At 43.0% G+C, this 26523-nt stretch overlaps 2 protein-coding genes across 2 annotated transcripts; one reads left to right on the plus strand and one right to left on the minus strand.

Moving 5' to 3' along the window:
• Positions 1-83: 83 nt before the first annotated feature.
• Positions 84-11826, minus strand: LOC130257040 (thiamine transporter 2-like). The gene is made up of 6 exons (XM_056499271.1): positions 11712-11826; positions 8988-9153; positions 7836-8652; positions 6186-6378; positions 4483-4624; positions 84-3312 (listed from the first exon to the last, which is right to left on the minus strand). Exons 2-6 carry the CDS (start codon positions 9135-9137, stop codon positions 3133-3135), a joined length of 1482 nt encoding a protein of 493 aa, XP_056355246.1. The 5' UTR covers positions 9138-9153; positions 11712-11826; the 3' UTR covers positions 84-3132.
• A 9864-nt stretch (positions 11827-21690) lies between these two features.
• CCL20 (C-C motif chemokine ligand 20) lies at positions 21691-26523 on the plus strand. The gene is made up of 4 exons (XM_056499286.1): positions 21691-24619; positions 24841-24955; positions 25673-25750; positions 26023-26523. The coding sequence occupies exons 1-4, from the start codon at positions 24538-24540 to the stop codon at positions 26048-26050; spliced, it is 303 nt and encodes a 100-aa protein (XP_056355261.1). The 5' UTR covers positions 21691-24537; the 3' UTR covers positions 26051-26523.

Consider the following 26523-nt stretch of genomic DNA (forward strand, 5'->3'; position numbering starts at 1 on the left):
CATTCTTTCTGTTAATAAATACCTTTAAAAACTCTGGTCTCTGATTCATGGAAAGTCAGAGCACCAGCTTTACAGTTTGGGCTAACAGTGTCCCTGTCACATGCATAGCACAGAGACCTCTGGGCTTGTGAGGTCTGCTCTGACTGTCCTGGCTTTGCTGGGGCTTTGGGAGGTAGGACATCAAATGCTTCCTACTATTAGTTGGCCAGGAATTACTTCTGTATAGGGGCAGATGTGTCATTTAAGGACAAATGGATGAAATTAAATCTAAGGTAAAAAATTAACAGGCTTGCTTCAGAGAAATGCTGCTGCTTTGCTTTCCTGTACCCCCCCCTTTTTTTTTTTTTTTTTTTTTTTTAGATTGTACTGCCTATATCTTATGAGGCTCATCAGAGGGTGGAGTTCACCCTGAAGCCTGTTGGTAGGACATATATTGACTCTTGGAGCAGATGCTGAGGCCCTGCAGGACGGGCCCTTTGAGAGATTAACAGAGCCTGCTCTGGTCCTGCAGGCATGGAAGGTTCCCTCAGTGCTCAAGTATGTGCTGCAACCAGGCAGGCAAGTGCTCAGGGGAGCTGGGCCTGCCTCTGCCCTTCATCCTCTTCCCTGGCCAAGGGCTTCTGAGGCAGGGAAAGAACCTTGGGAAGGGAAGGTGCTGCTGGGCAGGGGCTGACAGGGCTGCTGGCTCATGTTTTTCTCTGGTAGCTCACACAGTGCTTGGGCAATACCTGCTTGCTTTGAATACAAACACACTGTTTATTCCTTCCATGTTTGCTCAAATGGCCTTTATCAGCTTGCTGGACTGTGTCTTCATGGAAGATTTGTGCCCAAACCCACTAATGTTTCAAAGGTAATTAGTGGTGTATTTAGAGGGGGTTTCAGCTATGGGGAGGAATGTGCCCAGCTCTGGAGTTCCATGTTTGCATGGAAACCTTTAACTTACTGGAACAAAGGCAAACAATACTAAAAGCTGCTAGGAGAAGTGGATGTGATGAGAATTTCCTTTTCCCACAGAACTAAGCAGCCTGTGGTTCCAGCCTCCTGGTAACCTGTCAAGTCTCAACTATTTCCTCTCCAGCGTGTGTGTTTGTAGGTACACAAACAGGTACACGTGTACATCTTACTCTTTTAGAAACCTCTGATTGCTGGGGGAGTTCTGCTTTGCAGCTAGAAACCCAGGATAACACAAGGCCTTGTCTTTTTTCTCTTACACTCCTAAGAGCTGCCTTCTTCCTCCCCTATTTTCCCCATAATGCTTCCTGCCAGCTTCCAACCTCAGAATAATTATTTTGGAGATTAGAGAGAATAGGACTGGATTCTTTTTTATTTCAAGTTTTATCTGTTTTCTGAAGATGGTTTTTTCTAAAGCTGCAAGCCAAATACATCGTGTCTGCTTGTTATTTTCTTTTCAGTGGCATCCTACAGACAGAGCAGTTAGCTCTAGCCAGAGCATAAGAATGGAGCTGAAAATATTAATCTTTTAATTTAAACACAAACTCTTGTTAACTTCTAGTTCAGGACTGACATCTAGTTCTAAATTGAGTGCCTCAAAAGAAGAGTGCTACTCACAAGGAAGAATGAAAAAATATAGTCCTTGCTCTCCTGGATTCTGTCCCTGTTTGTTCAGGCAGGAGCATCATGCCCTCAGTTCTGCAGTAAGAAAAGAACTTTCACTGGAGACTAAGTACATCTTTCACTTTTATGACTGCATTGGTTAAACTGTTCTGCTTAGAGCCAGTTTACAACAATGTCCTCACAATGCACAGTAGTAAACAAAAAGCCAAAAAAAATTAGCCAGGTTCATTTTGTCAGATCCTACTACTTCTTCTTGTGACTTGAAAAAAAAATTGCTTCTGTCCTGCCTGCCCTTGCCTCTGGGCACTTTGTCTAGTTGCAGTGTATGACAGTGGTATGAAGAGCTGGTATGTCTGTACAAATGATAGCTTGTGTCCTTACAGGAAAAATATCATTCTGTAAATGCTAACTGTTTTTTATTAGTTAGATGTGGATATTGGAAGCTAGAAGCAAACAGCAGTACAGAAATAACTTCAGCATATGGATATAGTTCATATTAAATTAGACATTTACTATGCAAACTCATTTCTAGTCTCTTTTTTCTTCTCCTGGGCTGTCTTTTGGACTAAATTAGCTGTAGGATTTGAAGCTTCTCGACAAACTCCGAGATGCTGATCCTGTCAAATTCTTGGCCAAGATCAGAGGCACTCAAAAGTGCACATGATGCTCACTGTTTGTTTCAGTTATAAATCTTCTTGGATATTCCTGTTAATCTGGAATTTTCCTGTGTGGAATCAGCTATATTTCTCCACAATGTCCTTCTCTGGTTTTAGTCTGTGCTACTTAAGCCCCTTCACATTATTTCCTGCTGAGAGGAAGATAGTCAGTCCTGAATTTAATTCTACTGGAAGCACAAGCAAAGGAGTTGTGCTCTTGCATTTTGCTTGGACTCTGAAATTATTCCTTCTCAGCAGAGGCTGCGTGAAGTCAGCACAGGGTTTGTAGCTCTCAAATGTGGGCCAAGCAACAACTGTGACGTAGCAGTGCTGCAGTGAAGCTCCTGGGATGGGTTGTGCAAGCCCTGCTTTTTGCAGCCTGTGTGGGATGAGACAGGAGGAGCCTGTCCCCCATCTGCCTGTACTGGGTATGAAAGAATAGAATGATGCAAACATGATCTTTTCTTCCTTGGTTCAGAACAAAGGTTGTGCAAAGAGGAGTCAGACCTTCAGCCACTACATCAACAAATGTGAGAAGCAGCTTTTGCAGCACCACATTGAGGAGCTACAATGAGCAAGGCAGGGTGAACTCTGCTCTCTGCCATCATGCATGGGGAGATACAGAGGTGGTTGCTCAGATTCTGTGTATAAATTATTGTCCTTGAGCTCTTTATACATGTGTAAATAAGAATCTAAAGCAACTTATCTTTTATTCTTGGCACAGTGTCATTCTGGAGAGCTCTCTGCTGGCATATGTTGTGCTGAAATGATGGAATGATTCAGCGAGCTGTTCAGGGCTGAGTTGAACGTTCTTCTTGCACTGCTCTTCCCTGCATGCTGCTCTTCTTCCCTGCTGGGAGCCCTTCTCCCAGGAGAAGCCCTTCTCCAGCCTGCCTGCCTCCTACAGCCGTGTCATGTAGCTTGTGACAATCTGCTCTCTTGACTCGTGCTCAGCCTGGTTCAGCTGCTCTGTGCAAGATCTCACTATTTTCCTTTGGCATTTGCATGAGACCAGCACACAAATGCTTCTGATCATGAAAATCCCATGTATGATTGCGAAGTAGCAGCCATAAATTAAAAACTGGGAGAGGAGGAGAAAAAGGCAGAACAATTAATGAAAAACACATTAGAGAAATGCTGCCTCTTCTGAAGATGACAGTCATTGATTTTCTTTACTTGTGTTCTGGCAGTTTCTCTACACATGAGTTTTTGCTTTGTGATTAAGCAAAATCTCAGCTTTTCAAGTATACAGCAAATAATTGTGAAATGAAGAACTGCCCCTTTCTTCCATTCCTTTTGTCTTTGAATAAATGTCAGAGGGGAGAGGGATGAAAACAGGATTTTTTTTCCCTATTAGTGCAAAATGTAGAAGTAGCTTCATTGCCCACGTGGTCATGAATTACTTGCATGAAGACCCCAAGTTCATCCTTGTTTTGCTTTTGCACTTTTCAGTAACTGTCACCACAATGGCTTCACTAAATACACTGTGATTTTATATCAGTATTTGCAAAAACAATGGCAAGGCTATTTATGAAGTCCTACATATTCCTGTCTTTAATTTTAAAGATTTAATGTTTGATTCAATCTTTACTCTTTCAAAGTCACTTTTGCCTACTCTATGCAGAATGCGAATAGCTTCAGTCATCTTCAGACCCATTAGAGTAAAAAGCTTCCCCAGCTGAGACCCCATCTGAGAAAATGCAGAAGTCAGTAAGTTTGGGTTGACTGAAGTTAGGGATGCAGCTGTTAGATAGGATATGCCATCCCAAATGAAGTGCCCAAGCTATGGGCAGAAGACTATTGTGCATGTTGAGAAACAGACCAACAGTTTGCTCCTGAGCTGGAATTAGAAGTTACTTGAGCTGAAGTAACTCAAATAATCCAGACTGTGCCTCATAGTCCTGAGCTCCCATTCTGCATCTGACAAAACCAGTCTGAGCTTTTGGGAAGAGGGGATGTTGTTCAGTGTCCTATTACTACTGAAACTGGTTGGATAGCAGGGCCTGGTTAGTTATGTTCTGGTGTATCTCCCTTTAAAAAGTCACAGACCAGCATCTCTAATCCTAAATGCATTAAAAGGCAAAAGGGAAGAATGACAATAAATAATGATGAATGATGATGAAGAATGACAAGGGAAGAACAAGATGTCTGGATTTCTATAGAAGAAAGATAATTAAGTTGTCCTTTGGCATAGAAATTTTGAAGATGGCTTGGCTGAGCAGCAAATAGGAAGAAAGGTAACTGCACTTACTTGAGTCACTACGTCCAGTCCTAGGCCTCTTGAATCTACAACAAGTATTGTGAGAATGGTCTGAATCAGTAGGGCAATGAAGTTATTGAATCCAAAAATCAGGGCATAACGTTCCATGCTCAGATTGACAGCGATCTGGAACCTAACAGGAAACTGGCAGGTCAGTCACTTCCCACTGGGAAAGCTATTGCTGTCTATCAGTCAAGAAAGAGAAAATGATTCATGGAGATGGTGCATCAAGGGCAGAGGAAATGGTGCTTCATTTGCTTCCCTGCTTTCTCTAAAAAAATCAAAACGTCTGGAGTACCATAGTGTATTTTAATGGTTTTATTTAACTGCATGGGCTGCTTTTCTAACCCCTTCTTTCAGACAATCAGGTAGAATGTCAGTTCCCTGTACCCTTCCCCTTTGTTCCTTCTCTGCCTGCACAGACTGTGCCAGACAGGCTGTAAAGGGTCCAGGCTAGAAGCTTTCAGAGACCTGGCCAGGCAAAGCTGTGACCTGCTCTGGTACTGCAAGCAGTTCTGCCCTGCCTGGAAGGTCACTGTGGGTCTCTTGTAACCAAGCTTTCTGTGGTGACAAGTCACATTTTGCTTTGTGATTGGACAGTGGAGGTAACATGTTGCTTATTTCTGTCAAGAGCCTGTAGATTTTTACTTGCAATATCTTTTCTGAAAATAATCAGAACATCTTTCCTTGCAATATATACCTGCAAACTTTTATACAAACAAAAGGGTGTTATTCCTTCAGGACTCATTTTCAATGATTTTAGCTTGGGAGTTTTTTGCAAGATTTTACTTTGCTGGGGATTTTTTAGAATATATTGAAATAGTCCACGTATAATTCACTATAATGTAGTAACAATCTACGAAAATGACAATTAAGAGCTCACTTGGCCTTCTTCAAGATGGGCATAACCTTACCATGCATTATAATGGTAGCAATTTTTTCAAATGGTATCTGATTAATTTTGGAGTTTGACACAAAATGCAGCCAGTATTTTTGTTAACAAAATATTGTGGTATGTCTAAAGACATTCCAAACCAGAAAATAACTGCAGCAATAACATTTTATATTTATTACACAGGATATAATATTTGTTATTAATATTATTTATACATTTCTATTTCTGACATCAGAATAGCTTGGTTTCCTATGAGATCTCATTTGATTTTATATGTCTGATGTTCCCTTTTATTCCTTCTTTACATCTTAAGATCATTAATGATTATATGTATGCAATTATGTTGGGGGACACTTTATGTGGTGTCTTTTCCTGCATTCATGCAGTTCATGGCATGCTAAAAGTTTTGTCAGTAGAGGGTCTAGGCATATGGTGATCCTAAAGGATGGCTGTCAAGGTATATTTGTCCCTATTGTTCACTTTGCATCTTTCATGTCAGGAAGGAGGAAAATGGCTTCTATATTTTGCTGTTACCATTGCCTTTAGTAATAACATTACCTTGTACCTTGTTTAATTTCTGTTTAGGTAAATGTTTGATGTTCTTTTGACAATTTTTCTTTCCTGGTTGTTTGGAAGAATGAAAACAACATAACCAGACATTTAAGTGTCCTTGTCTTTACCTAAACAGTTATGTCTAGCATTAGGTCAGCTACCTTTGAGGAAAAGGAAGCAGAAAGCAAATTCAAAGTAGGGTCAGTATTCTGTGTATGATGGCAGCACTGTGATGTTTTGTACTTACGTTGCAATTGTCAGAAGGAGCACATAGCATGCCTTGAAAATGAGATATCCAGCATAACATGCCCAGATGTTGGTAGAGAAGTGCATGAGAAACAGACAACCCGCATCTATTGCAGAGAAGATCCCTAAGGCCAGTTCTCCAAAATGGTCCCAGTTAATCTTCATATATTGTACTAGGAAAGATGTTACTGAGCCTAGAAAAAGAGAAAAAATATGAGTAAATATTGTATCTGTTCCACAGCCTGCATAACCAAACCTGCCACACTCACATGCCAGAAGGCAATACTGAATAACGAAGTAGTCTGAATTTTGAAAGCATTTCTGATGACTTCTGCAGCTGTGCAGATGACTGATCATCTTAAGACAACTGCATATATCAAGTCTCTGCCATTCTGTTCTTAGTGTTTTATTCCACTTCACAGGATAAACTGGAATGTAGAAAGATTCATTATTTAGGTGTCTGTACATAGCATGTTTCTCTGGGGAAAGAATTAGGAACATGGTTTGGAGTTCAAGAAGGAAATTCTTTTCACCTTCTCCTAGCTCATTGCACAGCTAGGCTAGTAAGCCTTCTTTTGTGACAGTTTAGCTCTGTGCACCTCATTGAGGGGGTAAATTGTGAAAAAAAGTGAGTTTTGAGGCATCAAGGAAGTATATACAAGGAATGAGAAAGGATAGGTTTGCTTTTAGTGGGCATCCTAAAAGGTGCATCTGTTGCAAAGATAAGTCACCTGACTGCCCATCTTAGGGGTCCCAGACAATTAAAAAACGTCTATACTTATACACTGGAAAATAGGCAAGTCCACGAGAAAGAAAAATTCATCAAGGAGTAGATGGGAGGGCTTCTAGTTCACTATTCACCTGGTCTATTTAGCTGCCTACTGCAAGAATAGTATCTGTTTCTCCTTAATAACCAAAAGGGTGACTTGAATGAGCAGGTGTGGTGCAGATGTATTTATTTTTCCTGATAGAACACACCCCCATGTCCTGTGCAAGTTCTTTACAACTGCACAATGTGAGGCAAGCAGGGTGGTATCCTCAGATGCTACCTTTTGATAACCTCACTTTGCCTGTGTGGTACGAGCATCTGCTCCTGGTACAAAAGTGGAATGGTTCACATCAGTATTGTAAGGATTCATTCACGTCTTTTTGCCCATGAAAATCTTTGTATCTTGCAATGACCTACAATTTTTCTTTTTTTGTCTGCTTGCACAAGGGTATTTCACTAGAAAAATATCTTAACAGGAGGATTATGTTCTTTTTGTGCAAGATTTTATGGAAAACTTCTCTCATCTGTGTAAGATGATAGCATTGCTATGGGAAAAGTGCAATACTTGTTTTGAGGAAAAACACCCAATAGCCTCATCCAGAGAAACAGGGGATCTTCTGAATGGATTTACCAGCTAGATGCAATGTCTGTGTGACTTGCACAATTTCTGCATACTGGTAAGATACAGTTATTTGTCTGGTACTAAAGAAAACCCAACATAACTCACATTTGAGCAGTTGTACATCAAAGACCTAGGGCTGGACTGCACAGGGTGTGCACTGGCTCCCTGGAGTGCCTGCAATGGAATGGCACTTTGAAAGTTTACTCAAGTGAAACTTCAGAGAGGCTGTCATTGTGATCCATGTTTAAACATTGACTTACTCAGGAACGTTGCTATTGCTTCGACAGCTCCGTTGTACACTGCAGAGCTGTGGGAGGGGGCTCGCCAGTCCCACAGCACCTGGACATAATTCACCACCTGGTTAAAGCCGGCCGTGGCCAGAGCCCACCACAGGGACCAGTAGAGGAGTTTGCGGGAGCCGTAGCAATCCCTCAGGTCCCTGGCCAGCTGCAGCAGCACGCTGAGCATGTGCCCCTGGGGCCTGGCACTGCCAGCCCGGGGCTGGGGGCTCGGGCCCCTGGCAGCAGCATCGGGGCTCCTTTCCTGCGGGCGGCTCGGGGGCCCGTGGGCAGTGCCCGCAGCCAGCCCTTTGGCAGGCCCTGGCAGAGGCTCGGGGGCGCCTTTCCTGTGGAAGAACATGCTCCTCTGGGGCATGGGCAGGAAGAACGCGCACAGGAACGCCAGGGACACGGAAGCCAAGGTCATGGCGTTGAGGTAGAAGTAGGAGACGTGTGCTAAGGACACCAGCAGCTGTCCCAGCACGGCGGCCACGGTGGCTGCCGCCAGAGTGACACTCCTGCAGTAGCTGGTGACCCTCTGGTAGTGCTGGGTGCTGACCACGCTGTAGATGTAGGCGTAATAGGCCACCTCGGTGGCTGTGACCATGCCGTAGAAGAATTCCACCAGCTGCATGGCCACCACTCCGTGTGCAAAGAGCAGCAGGAGCCAGGTGACGATGAGGCTGGTGCCCTGCAGGAGCAGCACGGGCTTGTAGCGCACGTAGTCTGTGAGCAGGAACACTGGGAAGAGGAGAGCCAGGTAGGAGTATGTCCAAACTGGAAAAATCTGGTTGGTAACCTAGAACCGAAGAGGAAATGTCAGTGTTTTTATTGTTGAGGAAAGCAAGTTCATGTATTTTAAATGGAGTTATAGAGGGAAGTTTTTTCTCTGAAGGAATTCATTAAATATATAATCACATTCAATCAGCATGGGACTGTTGGGCAGGCAAATGGATCTTGGATCCATTAAATGGATCTTTTATTTATGCAGTCTGCTGCAAATTGTAACCTGCCAGAACTGGTTAAAGTTGTGCTTTTTTTTTTTCTTTTCATCTTTAAAAAAAGCTTTAAATAGTGTTTTCCCTTTCTATTTTCATTACTTCAATTAAAAGAAATCATAGAATAAAATTATACCTCATCTATGGTCAGGTTTTTATCTGGTCCCGTTAGATAGGGTGTTAGGAAAGGTTCTGATGGTTTCATCATGTAGAAGAATCCATAGAGGCAGAGGATCAAGGTGGGAAAAGCCCAGGTGTTGGTTTTCTCTCGCTTCCAGCAGCCCATGGCCTCTGCAGCAAAGCTGAGGAGAAAGTTTGTTAAATAATGATACAGCCCATGCAAGTGCAAAGAGATCTTGTAATTAATTTTTATTTTGTGGTTTCTCATACCAAGGAGTGCTCTTTAGAGGTTGACAGTTCAAAATAATTTTTATTTATGTTAAAATGAACAGCTATTCCTTACATTTGTCTGCTGCTCTTTTTGTAGACAGTACATAAAAAAATAAATTGGAAGAGCCTTAACTCAGAGAAATATGACCCTGTAATTCCATCTGCACTGACCAAGATAAACACAGGACAAGCCTTTCTAGATAGAAGTGGCCGAAGACACCTGAGCACTGAGATTTCCCTTGACACTGTTACTGATCACAGCCAAGCACCTTGCTGAATGACAAGGATAACTATGGAGCCTAGCACATGTGAGCTGCTAATAAATACAAAAAAGATGTCATGCCAGACTCCCATCTGGAATTATCTGCATGAGAAGTCCATTTTGGATACAGACATCTTATTTTCCATTTATAAAAGTGGTCACAGAAGGTTAACAGCCCATGCTAAAATGAAATGAAGCTGATATGTTTGTTCCTGTCTCTAGGTGAGGTGATGGAATAAATTAAAATTTGCAACTCCGCTGGACAGAGCCCAAACAGAAGCCAAAATGGGTATAATGGGGGCATGCAAAAGAAATAGGCAGTAAGTTAGTATCCATATTCATGTTAGTATAGGCAATGTCAAGAATCTTAATGTGTGCAGTTTATATTTTGGAGCTCTTTGGAGTTTGCGTATTAACAGATGGGATTTCTATTACTCTGCTTTTGACTTTTATCTTCTTCCCTCCTGGTAACTCTTCCTTTTTTTAGAAAAAAACTGAATCTTATAAAAATCTTTTAAATTAAGTAATGTTTTTTCACAAACTTTTTTGTAAAAGCTGAAGGAAGGTCTATTCAGCCCAAACCAGTCATGATGAATACATCACTCCAGGTTGGATGGACAGAGGATCCTTTTTTATATAGGATGTGATATGTATATGGCAGCAGGCATTATGCATGTTTTTTTATTTTTTAACTGCATGTTATGACAGCACATTTTACTGACAGCCTGACACATTAAGAAATGGGTGCAGATCAAAGGGAATTTGAATTTCTTCCTGTGCTGCATAAGGGCTGAAAGCATGGGCATGACAGGATTTCCAGCAGAAAGGAGCCCAGCTCTGTGTCAGCTCAGCAGTGTGAACCACTAGATGGCAAGGTGACCCCGGCAAGGCAAAACGAGCTCGTCAGGGCTGTGAGACACTGAGTGCTGCAGGAAGGAAGCATTTCTGCCCCTCCTTCCTGCCCAGCTGTTGTAACATCAGTCTGCTGCAAACGTGGCTTTGGCAGGACCAGTTGGGGCCCTGCCCAGCATCGTGCTCACTGAGTCACCACAACATGCCCTGGCTCTCCTCTCATGTGTAACCATTAAAGCCATGCAGCACCCCAGTGCCATGGGAATGCTTCGAGTGATTCTGAGAAAGGCAGCAGCAAGAGTGGGCTGGAGAGATCTCTATGACTAATGAGAAACATTTGTACAAGTCAGCTCTGGGACGTAGCCAGGGCATATTTTTCCCTTCCCAGCCTAGATTCTCTGCTTTGATCTGTTTCAGTCTTGCCCTGTTTGCTCAGCCCCCCAGCAGGCTGTGTGACACAAGGGCAGCAAGTCCCACGTAGCCTGTCAAAATGTCCTGCACCTTGGGAGGTGACTGGGGCAAGCTGCTGCCTCTGCAGGGCTCGCAGGATGCTCGTGCTGCCCCTTGGCTGCTGCCCAGGGGAGGCAGGGCTTTGCCATCCTGCACAGGAATTCATGGTTTCACCTGCACACAGAAGAACTTCAGGTGTGCCCAGGGTCACTGCATCCCTGCAGTGCCAGCACATGCACTCTTTAGGGTTTTAGGCTAGACCTGTACCTCTAATCTGCACTTTTGTTCTTTGAGGTGCCAGTGTTAGGCTGGTAGGGAAAGTCAGGTGACAAGTTTCCCACTTGATATAAGGAGCTGTGCAGAAAAAAACCTGTCACTGGTGTTGAGCTGGGAAGGGCAGTGGGCTGAGGGCTCTCAGGGGCAGCCCACTCTGCCCTTGGGGAGTGGGAGATGGTGTCACCTCACCTGCCCTGGGGTTTGTGTTGCACTCACACCCCAGCCCTTGGCCAGCAGTGAGCCCCCTCCAGCTCTGCAGCTGCTGTACAAGCCCTCCTTTCTGCATTCATAACCATAAACCTCTGACAACCAGAGCTCTGCCTTGGTGCTTGAGGGGGAAGGATCCAATTTGTTCCCAGTTCAGTCATCCCATGTGATCAATTTGTCTTTTATAAATCTATGTTTTTGTTCACTTTGGAAGAGATTTTAGGATGCTTTGATGTTGTTCTGCAACAAAACAATCCACTGTTTCTTTTTTCCTTCAGCAATTCTTGGTGTCAGAGCTGTCAGCTCTTCTACACACAGCCTAACAGAGACCCCCAGCTCCCTTCTGGATTGTTCTCTTCTTTCCTCCCACTTTCCCTTGTCATTGCAGGATTTCATATTTCTAAGGTTCATATATAATCATACCTTTTGTGCAGGAGCTCTTCCTTTCTTACTTCCAAGGGAAAAGCCTCCTTTTAGTGTTCCCAGTCTTACTTCTGGCTGTCCCGTGTGTATTGCAGCTACTGGACTCTGTTTGGGTTTTGTGCTTTTCCTGTTCTTCTGGTATTACAGTTTGCTCTGACACCTCCTTTGGAATGGCTGGAAAGCCAGCCTCCAGCTGGCTTTCTTTCAGCACCCTTAAAGGAACAGCCAGACAATCCTGGCTTCTCTTTACCCCAAGGCAGCAGTGAATCAAGACCCAAACTATGGTTTAGTGACTGACTGGCACAAAATCAATAGAGGTAGTTCTGTTCCCAAAGAATTTTGGGTCTATTTGACAGGATGTGTGGCTGGGGAGCCATCTGTGCCTCAAAGTGGCCCATATTAAAGAGGGAGCAGTAGCTGTGCGTGGGTAGTTACAGAGGTGAGGGTGAGCAAATACCACTGCTGTAAGGTTGGAATGTATCCACACCACCTACATGGGGTTCAAGCTATTCTGAAAAATTTAAAAGTTAAAAATTAAAATACCCTGCTCTGCTTCCTCTTGACTTATTTGCTGGCAAATTTGTCAGATATTTTGCTTAGACAGGTTCTCACAGTACTGCTGAAGATGGGGATAGCTGCCCTATAGCCAGCTTCAGAAGATTCTGTGGGACTCACAACAGCAGAGTATACTCTGTGAAAAGTACAGATTTTCACAAAAAGCATGCTCACAAATATAGATCCACTCCCACCCTGGTCCCACAGCAGGTAGGTCTGGAGTGAGAGGAATGTAATAATTATTTAGGAATATGACCAGTAGAGTAGGAAAAATTGTAAATATTTCTAAATAACAGTGAATTATCCAACCAGAGTAAGGCAGCATCTTGGTTCAAACATAGTAAAATGGAACAGTAATTTTATGTACATGAATATGAAAAAGGTATGACATTCCTTGCTGGGTCAGAGGAGTGTCTCAGGTCAGGTTTGCCTAGACTCTTGATCAGATTTTGCAGCCTTCGCCTTCTACCCTTCAACAGTCAATATTACAGGATTAGTGATGTTAGAGGGGCCATCCCTGCCTCTTGCCTTTATAACTTGTTTGTTGGCCTTTCTTCATCAAACTGATGCCTTACGTTTTAGCTGTCATATTTTCCAGATTCTGTACTGCATTAGTATGTAACTCTGAACTTCATATAAAGTGTCAGCAACTTCTCTTCACAGTTTAGTTAGACAAAACAATCCTTTTCCAGCCTGAGAACCAAGAACACCCTTGCAGCTTCAGGCCCAAAAAGTGCAAACAGTGAACTGAGGAGAGCAGTCTGGGAGGATGGGACTGCATAACCTGAAGCTGTAATTAGACAATTAACCCCAATATGTAAATGGACCAAAACTTATAAAAGTGTGAAAACTCGTGACATGCCATCCATCTTGGGTGTAGCCATGGCTGGGCTCTTGTACTGCCCAAGGTGTATCCTTTGAAGGCTTTTTAAATAAATACCTAGTTTATTCCTTTAACATTGTCTAGCCTCTTCTCTAGGTAGCCTGTCACAGGCATCAAAACCTTCTCCTGCCTGGGACAGTGCTGTGCACTTATGGACTATAGAACATCTTGAACTGGGAGGGAGCCATGGGAATCATCATGTCCCATTTCCTCCTCTTCACAGGACTATCTCAAACTGAACCATGTGACTCACAGTGCATCATCCAGACACTCCTCAAATGCTGGCAGCTTCTGTAATGTATGTAAAACTAATGCATGGAAGGAATGTAATAACTCCTTTGGGCCCTTTCCCAGCTATCAGTCATTGTCTGACACTGATACCAGAGATATCTTGGTTCTGCCTGTTCCATTGACCCTGTAGCTATAGGAGGTGGCAGCACCTTGGGGAGAACACTGAGTATACCTGCATTTGGTTTTATTCTCACAAACTCTTGCTAAAATGCAGATAACTCTTGAGGGGAAACTGTGTTATTTGGGGTTTGCATTGACTTACTGAAGAATCCAACTCAAATTTCTTGACACTGAGAAAAACTGCAAAATTTTGTTTTTCCTGTAATGCAATAATGAGAAAGAATGATTTAAGCAACTTCTAGGCATTGATGTTTGGTTTCTCTGCTTTCAGATCCTCTTCTATCCTTTATTATCTCTTCTTTCCCATGGTCTTCAGTCCATCTTGTTTGTAGTTAAAATTTCATGTTTTTTCACTGATTCACTTCTGAATGCCAAATGGAAGACTGTAAAACTGTGATAAGCTTATGCAAGTTTTTGGTCAACTTGAGCCCTATATCATAAGCTGCCTGCAGCAGAGCTTGGCTGCTGCATTTGAAGGGCTTTTCACAAAGTGTAGTCAGATGCAGAAATGTTGTTCTGCTTGGAGGGTGGGCTGGGGGATCTGCTTCTAGCTGACATCCCAATTCTGTTCAGTTGGGAAAGGGAAGATTCTGAAAGAGTGGAGGAAAGGTGAGTTGTATGGTAGTAGTGTATCCTGAAGGGTTAATCTAATATGGTCTGTAATGAATCAAGGAGATAGGAAAATTCTGAGAGGGGAAGGAAGACAGTAAAAGAGCAAGACTGAAAGCCTTTGTCATCCTGATACTGTTTCCTGCCTCTGTAACCTCTCGGACTCAATCTGGATATTACCTCTGGTGCTTCACAGTATGGCACCAAGGCTGAAAGGCTCTTGTTGGCAGCATGAGGTACCTCTCTGGCTGGTTGGGCACTGACTTTCAGCTCACAAATTCACAACTTCACTTTCTGATTTATGGATGAGGTGATCTTTATCTTTTCTCATGTACAGCATTCTCACTTTGGCAATGAGCTGCTTTCTGCAGTCTGGCCCAGAATCCCAGGGTGTGTGAGAGTTTCCACAGTTGCTTTTCAACTGAATCTTGCCCTCGGTTCCTAATGTGGCAAGATATTCACATCCTGGCCTCAGCTGCTTTTCATTTGAGACACAAAAGTGAATATGGAAAGTTTAGCTGGAAGGTACTAAGGGATTACTCCAAGGGGTAGGTTAGGAAATACATTCAACCAAACTAAGGTTTCAGGTACTTGGTTTAAATGTACATTTACAGCTGCTTCCTTACTAAAAAGTAATGCTGTAAGGCTATTTTTCACTATGCTGTACCTTACCTAAGGATAATGCCCACCCTTTTTATCTATTCACTTAACTCTTGTCACTGGAGTGCCCATTGCCACCAGCACTATGCCATTAATCATCACCCTGAGACATTTTGAAGGGGGGTTAATTCTTTTGGCTTACAGGCAGCATTTTTATGGAGGCACACTTGGGCACAAGCAAGGCTTGGACCTCTTGCTACCAACAATGTGCTACCAACATGGTATAGAGCCCATAGAAGTCCTGTGTGAGTTTATAAAGACTGGTTGAACCTACTTTGGCCCTCAAGCCATGCTTTATGTCCCTTTTGTACACAGTGAAGCCTGGGCAAGTACTGGTTTGAAGGGAGTGATTTACCCTCTTAATCTCCTCTTATTGGCCAGGGAAAGTTAAGTTGCATTACCTTTCTGCAATATGAGTCACTGGCTGGTTTGTTTCCTTTTGGTTGCAGTTTCATTGCTGAATTCATTGTAGGCATCACTGATGCAGTTGTAAGAGGCTGGGCAAGAAGCATCCAATTACAATGGGTAACTGGTCTCTTTGGAAGCATTGCCAAGGCTTTACAGGCAACCTTATTTGCATGGCAGTGACCCGCATTGCAGCTCTCTGATTTGCCTCTTGCAAAAATCTCCCAGAGACTTTGGGAGGTTTCCAAATTATGGTGTTTCCTACCATCTGAGGACAGGGTTTGGTTATCTGAGAACTGGGTTGGTTAAACAAGCTTTTACTTTCTCACTCTTACTGGCACAAAGGACACTCTGCTCTCCCAGCTGAGAGGAGCAAAGAAGGGAGATGTTGGAAGGTGGAGAAAGTCTTCCTGTTGCATTCAATGAACATAACAGAAGAACAGAGAAAGACTTATAGAAGAACAGGTTGTACCTTAAGTAGGTCCTTTAGTTTTCCGTATATTTTTCTTCTGGATCAATGGAGAACAGGAACTACTCCTTTGTCAGCGGAATTCTCTGAGGATTTTCCTTTCTAATAAAATATTATGAGGTAATGAGCTGTAGGTTTGCAGCTGACTTTTATGCAAATGCTGACTGTGGCTGGATGTCCCTCTGTCCCCTACACTGTCTGTCATCTCTTCTAATGGCATAGAAGCCATCAGTGTTTAAAGGAAGAATGGCAGTTTTTTGTTTTTTAATGAAGCGGGAAAAATTATTCTGGTGACAAAAAATGGCACATGGTAACAAAAAATGAGCAAAAATGCATTGCTTTTAGGAGATGATGAAGAATATAAAAGACTCCATTATGCTTCACCTTTAGAATTTCTTACACAGTTAGAAATAGATGTATGTAGGATGCTTATCCCAGCACCAAAAAACCCTCCCCTATCTCCAAATTTGCTACTTGATGATTAGCCTGGTGACTTTAACATCTTATTTGTAATTTTTGTAATAATGCCATACAATCCAATTCAATACCTGTGCTTTAGTCTTTCTTGGATTGCATACTTTTAAAATCTCCAGTTAATTAACAAAAGGGAAGTGATATATAGGTCAAAGAAATCTCATCTGAATTGGTTAATACTTGTAGTGACTAATGCTCACTTAACTGTGGTTTGCCAAAGAGAAACGAGAGGAAAAACCTGAAGGGATTTCTAAGGCACTTTCCATGTTGAAAGATCACTTTCCAGGGCGTGTTTCCCTGTAGACTTATTCCACAGACCTCACACTAGTAGCAGATATTGTCATGTTGTCACAGAAGGACATCTCATTTCAGAGATGCAAATTTACAATTGCACAACCTGTGTGTGTAGGGAGTTTCAGCCCAGCACCTCCTCTCTACATTTTTTTTATCCTCAAGGTGCATCTCATTACAGACGTCATGGGAGACTTTGAATCATTGCAACAGCCCAAGTAGTGTAAAGTTCTACTGGAAGAGCATTTGACACATTTTCACAAGTGCTCATGAAGCTGGCTGCTTAATTTAATGCTAAACCTCTAATGACAACTGGAACAGACTTAAAATAAATCCACTGTGCTGCTAGCGTTTGCTTAAATGTGAGAATTCTTGCACTTGAAATGTCCTGAGTTCTTCTAATACCCTGTTTTCTTGTCAGCTCCAAAGAGGTTTGATCATAGAGTTATTAAAATCCTTATGGGTTTTGTTTCTGGTTGGTTGGTTTTTTCATCAACAGTGTGTTGGGTTTTATCCCTTTCATGAAGATTTTTTTTTTTTAAATGTGGTCCAAGTTTTTCTTCATGTGCCTCCCCCTTCCTTCTTTCAAAGGCAGAGTAGTTACAGTGATGTATTGTACCCTGGAGCTCTGGCCCTGGTTCCCATATCCCTCAATGTCCTAGGTCGGGTACAAACACAAATAGAAAAAGGACCAGTCTTTGATCTGAGGAAGGCTGAGCCTAATTACTTGAGATGTTCTTGTAAAACACAGGTCATTTTAGAATAGCAGATTTCTGTCATATCCAGATTGCTTGACTTAAAACATCTTTTCTGGCTTTAAAACACTTTTTCTGTCTCTGGTTCTTGTCTGGTTTTAGGAGCCCCTGATGGCTGTGAGCAGGCTTGAGTGGTTGGAAACAGCCCCCTTCTCAAAGTGCTAGCCAAGAGCCCAACCAACAGGGCACTCCTGAGGCTGGCTGGAGTTGTGTGGACTAGCAGTAAGCAAGAAAGACTCTGAAAATGGGAACGAGCAAGAGGCTGCTTGAAGCAGCCAAGAGAACCCTGCAGAAAGACAGGAAAAATTACCCTGGCAGATGGCTTCCTTAACAGGAGCTAAGGCAAGGCTGCCCTTCTTAGGGCCTCCATGGCCTCTTGAGGAAATCTAGAGGTGATAACCAAGGTCCAGAGAAGAACCTTGGAGGGTATAGGAGGGTAAGAAAGTCAGTGATCTCAGCTGTGTTATGCAAAAGAACCTGTAAGAGTCAGGATGGAAGGGATGTGGCGGTGTGGTTTCCTTGGGAAAAGAGCAGCCCTATTGGAAAGAAGGAAGGCCAGGGCAGCTGGTTTGGGCAATAGTGGTTTGAAGGGAAGTCCCTATAACGTAACCTTGGAGTGCTGAAAAGCTGCAGTGATTGCAGCACTTGCCTTGAGAGGGCCTGTGTCCACAGCTGCTCTGCCAGGCTTCATGACACAGCCACTCCACAGCATTAACAGCTACTTAAGACAATCTTGGCTAGCTTTTGTTTGGCAATCACAAATAAGCAGGTACTGCTGGGTATTTTTAAGCTGGTCTTCCAGTAACATGACAAAACTCTGGCTGTGTTAATAATGTACTAAGTAGTTCAAGTAATCACATGTTCTATATGTCAAGTATGATTTAGTAAAACCTTCATGAATTCTCTTGGTCAACTTAAAACTTTACCACTTCATGTTATTTAGTTCTTTTTCCTCTTTTCCTTATAAGGTTTGAATTATTAAAAAAAGAAAGCAGCTTCCCATTTTCTAAATAGTTTTCTTCTAATTTTACACAAAACCACGTTTCAATTGAATTAATGAACAGTTTCAGCAACCTAAAACTGCACTTTAAGGAAAATTTTAAGTTATGGATTTTTTCCTCCCTACTTTTATTCTTGTCTTTTACTTTCAAGATTCAGAAAATATCACATACTTCTCTTTCATAATTGGTAAGCATAGTATCTTTTTCTTTTCTTTCAGAATTAAATATTTTGAAAGTGCAAGTTCTCATTTTTTTAATATTGAAAGGCATTTTCATGTTCAGGCTGTGGATTTTGGCTCCAGCAATTTTCCCTTCCCAAATCTTCTTTGGGATCTATGCATCTTGGGGAAATTCTCAGCCTGACCAAAGTAATGAAGCACTGACGTGTGTAGAAGTGATGAGGGTCGGGCTCAGATTCAGCTCAATGGTTGTATGATCACTCTAGTGCTTAAAAGTTGTTGATATCTTTTTTTGGTGAAGATTTTGGGATGATAAACACATCTGTGTCTAACGTGTTCAACATCCTTGCATTACTGACATTAATTACATTAATTTATTAATCAACCTCATTGCTACATTTTGTAATCAGGTTTCTTTTTGTCTGCAAATGACATTTGGTGGTCTCTGTCCCTTGCAGGAGACAGTGTAAAATCCTGTCTAGTGATTCCTTCCTTTCTTCATATCTTTGTAGAAGTTTTTCAGAAAATCCACACTTCTGGACTACTTTAAGGATCAGAAATGTATTAGTAAAAATTAGTACAAACATGCTGTTGTGTTTACTATGCCTAAAGGCAAATACAAATTTAAACTGGAAGAGAAATAGGGCTATAACAAAGCAAATATATTGTAACTTAGACCCCAGCTTGGCAGACAGCTTTTAAATTTTTTTTAAGTTTCCTTGTTGACTCTGTCTGGGTGCCAGGTGCCCACCAAAGCTGCTCTATCACTCTACTCCTCAGCTGGGCAGAGGAGAGGTAAATAAGAAAAGGCTCAGAGATCAAAATAATGGCATGGAGAGATTACTCACCCATTGCCAACACAGGCAAAACGGATTCATTGAGGAAATTCCTTACATTTTTTAGCAATCAAAACAAGGTAGGATAATACAGGTAAGATCAATTCTTAAAACATCTTCCCCCCACACCTCCCTTCTTCCTGGGCTTAAGTTTATTCCGGATTTTCTATACCTCCCTCCCCCAGCAGTTCAGGGGTATGAAAATGGAGGTTTTGGTCAGTTCATCACATGTAACCCCTGCTGCTCCTTCCTCCTCAGGGAGAGAGCTCCTCACACTATCTCCTTCCTCCAGCATGGGCTCCTCTCTCCATGGGGCCACAGGTCCTGCCAGGATCCTGCTGCAGTGTGGGCTTCCCAAGGGGTCACAGCCTCCCTTGGGCATCTCCCTGCTCTGACCTGGGCTCCTCCAGGGCTGCAGGTGGATCTCTGCTCCCCCAGGGGCTGCACTTTGGGCTGCAGGGGAATCTCTCTGCTCTGGCACCTGGAGCAGGTCCTGCCCCCACCTCCTGCGCTGAACTCGGGGTCTGCAGAGTGGTTTCATATATCCATCCTCCCTATACTCATTCTTCTCTCTGGCTGCAGTTGCACTGGGTATTTTCCATCTTCCTAAATACATTATCCCAGAGACAATACCACTGTCAGTGACAGGCTCAGCCTTGTCCACTGAGACCTTCCTTGGAGCCAGCTGGCATTGGCTCTGTCAGACATGGGAGAAGGCTCTAGCAGAGAATCCACCACTGGTGCCTACCCACTACCAAAACCCTGCCACACAAATCCAATGAAGACTGTTTTTTTCATTCTTTCCAATTATAGGCTTTGCCATCACATTTGAGAAGCCCATTTCTGTGAAAAGGCTACCCCAAGGAGCTGTAGACAGAGTAAACTTTGCAGAGAGAAATCTGCCCTCAGAACACTAGATATTTAGCTTCTAGGTAGCAGGAAGCAATCAGCAGTGCTGGGATGGCTGCCAGGATGTTCATGGCAGGTGTACCAGGTCTCCTCATAACCTGCACTTTCAATAGATGAGAAGTTAATTTCTCCCAAGAGGCACATGTCTTGTCCATAATTACATCAAAGCAATGTCATTCAATGGTATTTCTAGACCTGTAACTTATGAAGTGCAACCTATAATCAGTGAAAATTGTCTTCTTCCTCAGATAACAATTTTTGTCATGCAAGCAGTGAATTGCCTGAAATCACTGGATTGCATCACAGCCTCTAAAGCTCCAGAGCTATTGAGCAAGTTCCCTCTGGAACTTTTGTGTTTGGGACTTATTATGCATTTACTCATCAGAGATTATGCAATTACTAAATCCCCGTATTTGGCCATGCTCCTTTCAGCTACTGCCTGCTCATGCACTTTGCTTTATCAAAGCAGTCCTAAACCTTTGGAAATTACGGAAGGGAATTTCCCCCATCTGGTTCTGTGTTTCCTGGATGATCAGCTGTATTGCTGTAAGGCTTTATTTACATCAATTCAGAAAAGGTACTAATATGCAATAAAACAATATCTCTTTGTGAGGATGAAAAACATGGAAGTTATTGTTAACTGCCAGTTGATTAACAACTGTCAGTATGTTCCTCATCTTATTGTAGGGCACAGGTGAAGATACTGACAGTGTCTGACATTCAAGTTCTTTATTTTAATCTTTCATGTTACATCTAAACCCGTAAAGGGACAATAATCAAATGGTTGATGATCATAAAATTCCTTCTCCGTCTTTTTCTTCAAAAGTCCATGAAGTATTTCAACCCTTGCATGGAAACCAGGTGGACTGCTCCTGTGCTTTCTGGGGAGAATGATGTGGTAAGCCCACCCCCTCTCCCAAATTTTTTTCCCTGTGAGTGTTTATCAAGGTTGAACTATTGAGTTCTCTTCAGCACTTCAGACTTTCAGCAGGTATTTCTGTGAGTAAAAGTCCTTTGGGATATAAAAGAGGAAGTGTATTATCAGGATGCAGCATTTGGTGACCAGAGAAAGCTGCCTCTGGCTGTAGCTTTGCAGATGGTGTCTGAGAGCAGTTTGACTCCCCAGCTCTCCTCTTTAACATCCCCAAACTGCCCAGAACTGTCAGTTCCCCAGTATTGAGAAAAGGCTCAGTTTTCCCTGATGCATTTCTTCTTCTTCCACAGGTCTGACTGGATAGCTCTGAAGCACTGGCACGCAGGCTGTCTCTGCCTCATCTTTTGTTATAAACACAGGAGGGGTTTGAGCCTGTTTCCTCTGGCCCCTGGAACAATGGGAGAGGAAGCTTAGGAGAGGATGAACACTTTGTCAATCTGTGTTTTGCTGCTCTGCCTTACTGTGACTGCAGTTGTTGTGCTTAGAAGCTTACAGCAGGAAGTCAGGAAGACTAATAAGTCAGGAAACAAAAATAAGAAACAAACAGCTAAATGTGAAAAACACAAAAAAAAAAAAAAAAAAAAAAAGTAGGGTTGTGTGGGGCTTGGGAAGTTGAAGATCATGCTCAGGAAAGGACCACATCCAGCTCAAGTTTGAGAATCTGCAAGGGTGTTCAAAATGGGCTTTCACATCCCATCCTGGGCAACCTGTCCCAGCACCTCACCCCCTTGCTATGGAGAGGGGGCTTCCCTCTGTCTGATGGGAATTTCCCTTTTCACAGCTTGTGGCTGATACCTCTCATGCTTTGGCTGTAGCCTCTGAGGGGACTCTGGGCACAGCCCTCCCCACGCAGGCCCAGGGCAGGGAAATGATGGCCACCCTTGACCTGGTGGCCCCCTCAGTGTGCAGCCTTTGAACTGCAGTAGTGTCAAGACACTAAACACATTTATATGACACCTTCAACTGACTCAGGAGCAGGTCTGGAGGTGCCACTGGCCGCCCTGGGGCCTGGCAGCCTCACCCCCTGGCTGTGTGCTAGTCCCTGCCAGCCCACATGGTCACAGTGCCAAAGGAAACCAGGTAGGAATTTTGGTTGGGTCAGGGTGGATAACAGTCACTGTCCCCTCATTCCCAAGGAGTGATGAACACTTCCCTGGAACATATAAGCACCTCCCTGTTTTTATATATCTTTTTGCCTTCCGTTTGCATTGGAGGTTTGTGAAAGTAAAGACTGATAAGATACAGTTATGTGTCATATCACAGCTAGCAGAGCTTTCTTCAGCTATTTCCATGAAACATATTTTTATTGTTTTAACTACTTTATGCTAATAAACTGGAGGTACTTTGTACACACCAAATACAAACAAAGTGACGGCACTTGAAATTGGGGTCCTCCCTGTTGCTGTTGTTCTAAATCTAAGACTTAACCTAATTTCCTAAATCAAACAAACCATGAGATAAAAGGAGCACTATGAGCATGAGTCCAGCTGTGACAAGGCACATTGCCAGCCATGTCAGGTGTGGGAACCACTGGTGTGATGAGAACTGCCTGAGGGCAGGACTACGGGGTGAGCACTGCCTGAGCAGTGTCATCACTCTGGTATCCAAACTGCTGGTATTTGGGTAGAAGGGTCAAAGCTCAGATGAGAAGATTCTGTCCAAGAAGCACTGAATGGAGAAGAAATAGAGCTGTAGAGTCACAAGGAGGACTTGTGGTGGAAGGCCACCTCCATCTGGATAACAGTATGGCCTAGGAAATGGCATATGAAACCCCAGGGTTGGGTAAAGGTGTAAATAGATTTGGAATCCATAAAATCTATGTTAAAGAAAAAACTGCCATTCTAGTCAGCTAGTTTGAGGCATTGCCTAATGCTGACAGATAATCTTTAAAGCAGTGCAGAGATAGCTGCATACTGAGAGCATTGATCTTTTTGTAATCTTTTGTGGCATTTCACTATGATCCATAAAACAGTTACAAAAAGCTGCATACATTAGGGCATGGGTTCTTTATTGCCTCTTCTCCATCCTTTGGCCAGCAGCTGTGGCTCTGCAGAAGAACATGTACAGCCAGTAATTGTGATGCCATGCACACTGCAAGGTTGCTCATGTATATCTGTCATATGAAATTCCCCCAATTCTTGCTATTACATAGAGAAATTAATTTCTGTAAATAACAGTTTGTTCTAGAGTTCAAGATGTTTCCATTTCTACAAAGAAATAATAGGACCTCACCCTTTGAGAGAGTTACTGGCACTCTGTGAGGGATAGAAGGCACATAATTATGCACTATCTACAACTGTCCATGAGCTCTACCTTAAGAGAAGCCACTTAAAGCTCAGGTTACTCTGTAAGTACCTGGAGCTGGCAGCAGCTCCTGTGTACACTGGCTGGCCAGGACATGGCCTGCAGCCATCACAGTAGTTTCACACAGATCCCTAAACAGCATGGGAAAGTGCCATCCTTCAGTAGCAGCTCAAACAATGTACTTGGAGTGGTGACAGAGCCTCTCCCTGGTGGTTTTCTCTAGAGCTGTGCAAGGCAATTTTAAGATTGTGTGTATTTTTGTTAATGTTCAGGTGTCACAATACTTTGGTACAGTTTGGGAAAACAACAAACTACAGTTATTGTTCATGAAGTGCATTAATGCATTCTAGAAAGCACAGATTTGGAGAATATAGGCCCCATTTCAAGTTTCTTTTAAGCTCACTGTTTCAGACAAAATAGCTCAGACATGTAACAAACTGGCAGGAAGTCATAGCAGGGAATATATGATTAAGGAAACTAAATAAACCCATTTCCATGAATACTCAGTGGGTATTCAATGGGTATTGCCCATGTGTCCTTGCCAATACTACAGTCCAGGGCTTGGAAAGCAGCAATGTGGAAATCCCGATGTTACTGTGTTGGCCAGCCAGGAATATTCATGTAGTAATTTGGTGTTGGTGCAGCTTGTGACCCAGCTCCTGTGAGCTTGCCACATTGAAATGAATCTGGCTGGCTCAGCCCACCTCCCTCTGCCCCCAGGCTGGGTTTATTAAATTGGAGCACAGCAAACGCAGAGTTTCTGTAGGTAACAAAAGTTATCTACATTTGACTTTCCTCATTTCACAACCCACACTCCTACCCCTAAAACTACATACGCTTCACCCACAGAACCATTACCTCATAGCCCTTTTATTTCCTTTTCTTTTAGACTGAATCTTTTATGTGACTTTAAAAAAACCAGAAACTATTCCCCAGCACACTGTTATCTCCGGTTGTAGTACCCGGAAGGAGTGCTGGGGCCAAATCGGGCACGATGGAATTTGCTGTGGGGAAACCCGCTGATGACACTGGAACCCGCCCGTGTGTGAATTCCCGTGGCTGCTGGCACCCCTTTATAAGCAGGTGGAGGTGCGGCAGGGCTGGCAGGAGCAGCAGGCACTGACTGGAGCACAGCTGTGTGTGCAGAGGGAATGACTGGCTGCAGCAGCAAGAGCATGGTCCTGCTGTCCCTGCTGGGGCTCCTGGCGCTGCTCCTGTGGGGCTCCTCGGAAGGTGAGTGACCTCTGCTCCTCCCTCTGGGAGCTGGTGCTGCTCACAGCTGGCAGCAGCAGGAGGCTGGGCTGGAAGGGAATGGTTTCAGCAAAATGCGCTGTTTCATCCCCCTCTTGTCACGAGGGAGCTGGATGGCTGGGGTTGGACAGAGAGGGCCCTAGACAGCAGGGCAGTGTGGGCCAAGTGGGGTTTATTTACTTTGTTGTTGTCCTTCACTCCAGCACAAAGCAACCAGGATTGCTGCCTGTCCTACACCAAAGTGCGTCTGCCTCGCTGGGCCCTGAAGGGTTACACTGAACAGCTCTCCAGTGAGGTCTGTGACATCCCTGCCATCATGTAAGTTCCCTTCTGAATTTCCACTGGTTTTTCTGACATGTGTTAACCTTGGGATGTCTGTTTGGGCTAAAACAAGAATTTGAATGGTATATGCATGATTTTTCCTGCCCTTTCAAAAAGTTAAATTAGCTGAATAACTTATACATCACACCTGTAAACAAAACACATAACCTCTAGTTTATAGGGACTGCTAACCCAAGGGACATTTATACAATGTCAATAATAAATCTGACTCTTTAGGAATCAGCTGTGCAAACAAAGACAGGTTTTGTCTCCAGCTAAGGGCCACTCTGGCCAACACAGAGTGCTTCCTTGCCAAAACCTGTAAACAAACACATAAGTGACAAGACTGCTTCTAACTCACAGGGATCAGATTTTTTTCTTACAAGGTTTTGGCCTAGATGTTGATCTGCCACCTGAATTTGACAGCAGCTATTCTCCTTAATTTTACCATTTTTTTCCAGCAAAGATCTTTGCCAAAACAGATAAAATAAATTGAGCAAAATTTTATGGTGCAAAAAATGATCCCTGAGACTGAATTTGCAATTACATTTAACTTTCTTTTTCTTCATATAATATTGGAAGAATTTGAAGCATTCTGTGTCTTACTGGTGTTTACAAAAGCAGTTTCTGTTGATCATTATAGAGAGTAACTGTAATCTCCACAGCAACTATTGGCAGGGATTTCTGATTTCTTTATCATTATTTCTTTTCCAGTTTCCACACTGCCAGTGGGCTGAAGGCTTGTGTAAATCCTAAGGAAGGTTGGGTGAAGAAACATCTCCTTTTCCTGAGGTAGGAATTGAAACTCCTAATTAACACCAGGCCGATGAAAACAGGGCATGTATGAAAGCCTGTCTCTTACATCTCCTGAATGCCACTTTTGACAGCATTGCCAAACACATTTGTCTTTCCATCTCGTGTCAGACTCAGCTACTCCTTTCCAGTGTCTTCTCAGGGACAGCCATGGCACATGTCCCTTCTTCCACCTGAGCTATTCCCTCAGGGAAGAAGAGAAACCTGTAACTGAGGTCATTATTCATGCATGCTCTCTCTTCCTTCAACAGCCACAGGCTCAGGAAGATGTCATCCTGACAGGGTTTCCAGCAAGGAGCTGAGCACAGACATGGCTGAGGCTCTCAGCTGAGATGGTTTGTGCACTGTTGTGTCTCACTCCCCTCCACCTCCTTCCTTGGAACCAATGAACCTCTTGAGTTGATTCATCGTGCATCGCTCTTCTGCCTGAGCTAAAGCATGTTGTTAAAGTTTCTAATTTTACAAAACATGTATGTTACTGATAGGACATGGGTACTGTTTTGTAAAGTCTACCTTGAGCTGTTGTACAGAGTGTGAATTTTATTAAGTTTATTTCATGTTGGTTTTGTTTTCTTAAGCATGTGTAAAGCAGGTTATTTATTCTGTTTATATTGTTATTGTCTTATACCAAAATGTTTTCATTAAGCCTTAGTTAGCATTATACCTCTTGAACTATGGTTAAACACATTTGTAGAAAAAAAAGATAACTGGAGATTAAAAAAAAAATATTAAAATCAGCACTTTCTGCGATA

Source organism: Oenanthe melanoleuca, chromosome 9 (genome assembly GCF_029582105.1).
Source record: "Oenanthe melanoleuca isolate GR-GAL-2019-014 chromosome 9, OMel1.0, whole genome shotgun sequence".
NCBI classification, from domain to species: domain Eukaryota; kingdom Metazoa; phylum Chordata; class Aves; order Passeriformes; family Muscicapidae; genus Oenanthe; species Oenanthe melanoleuca.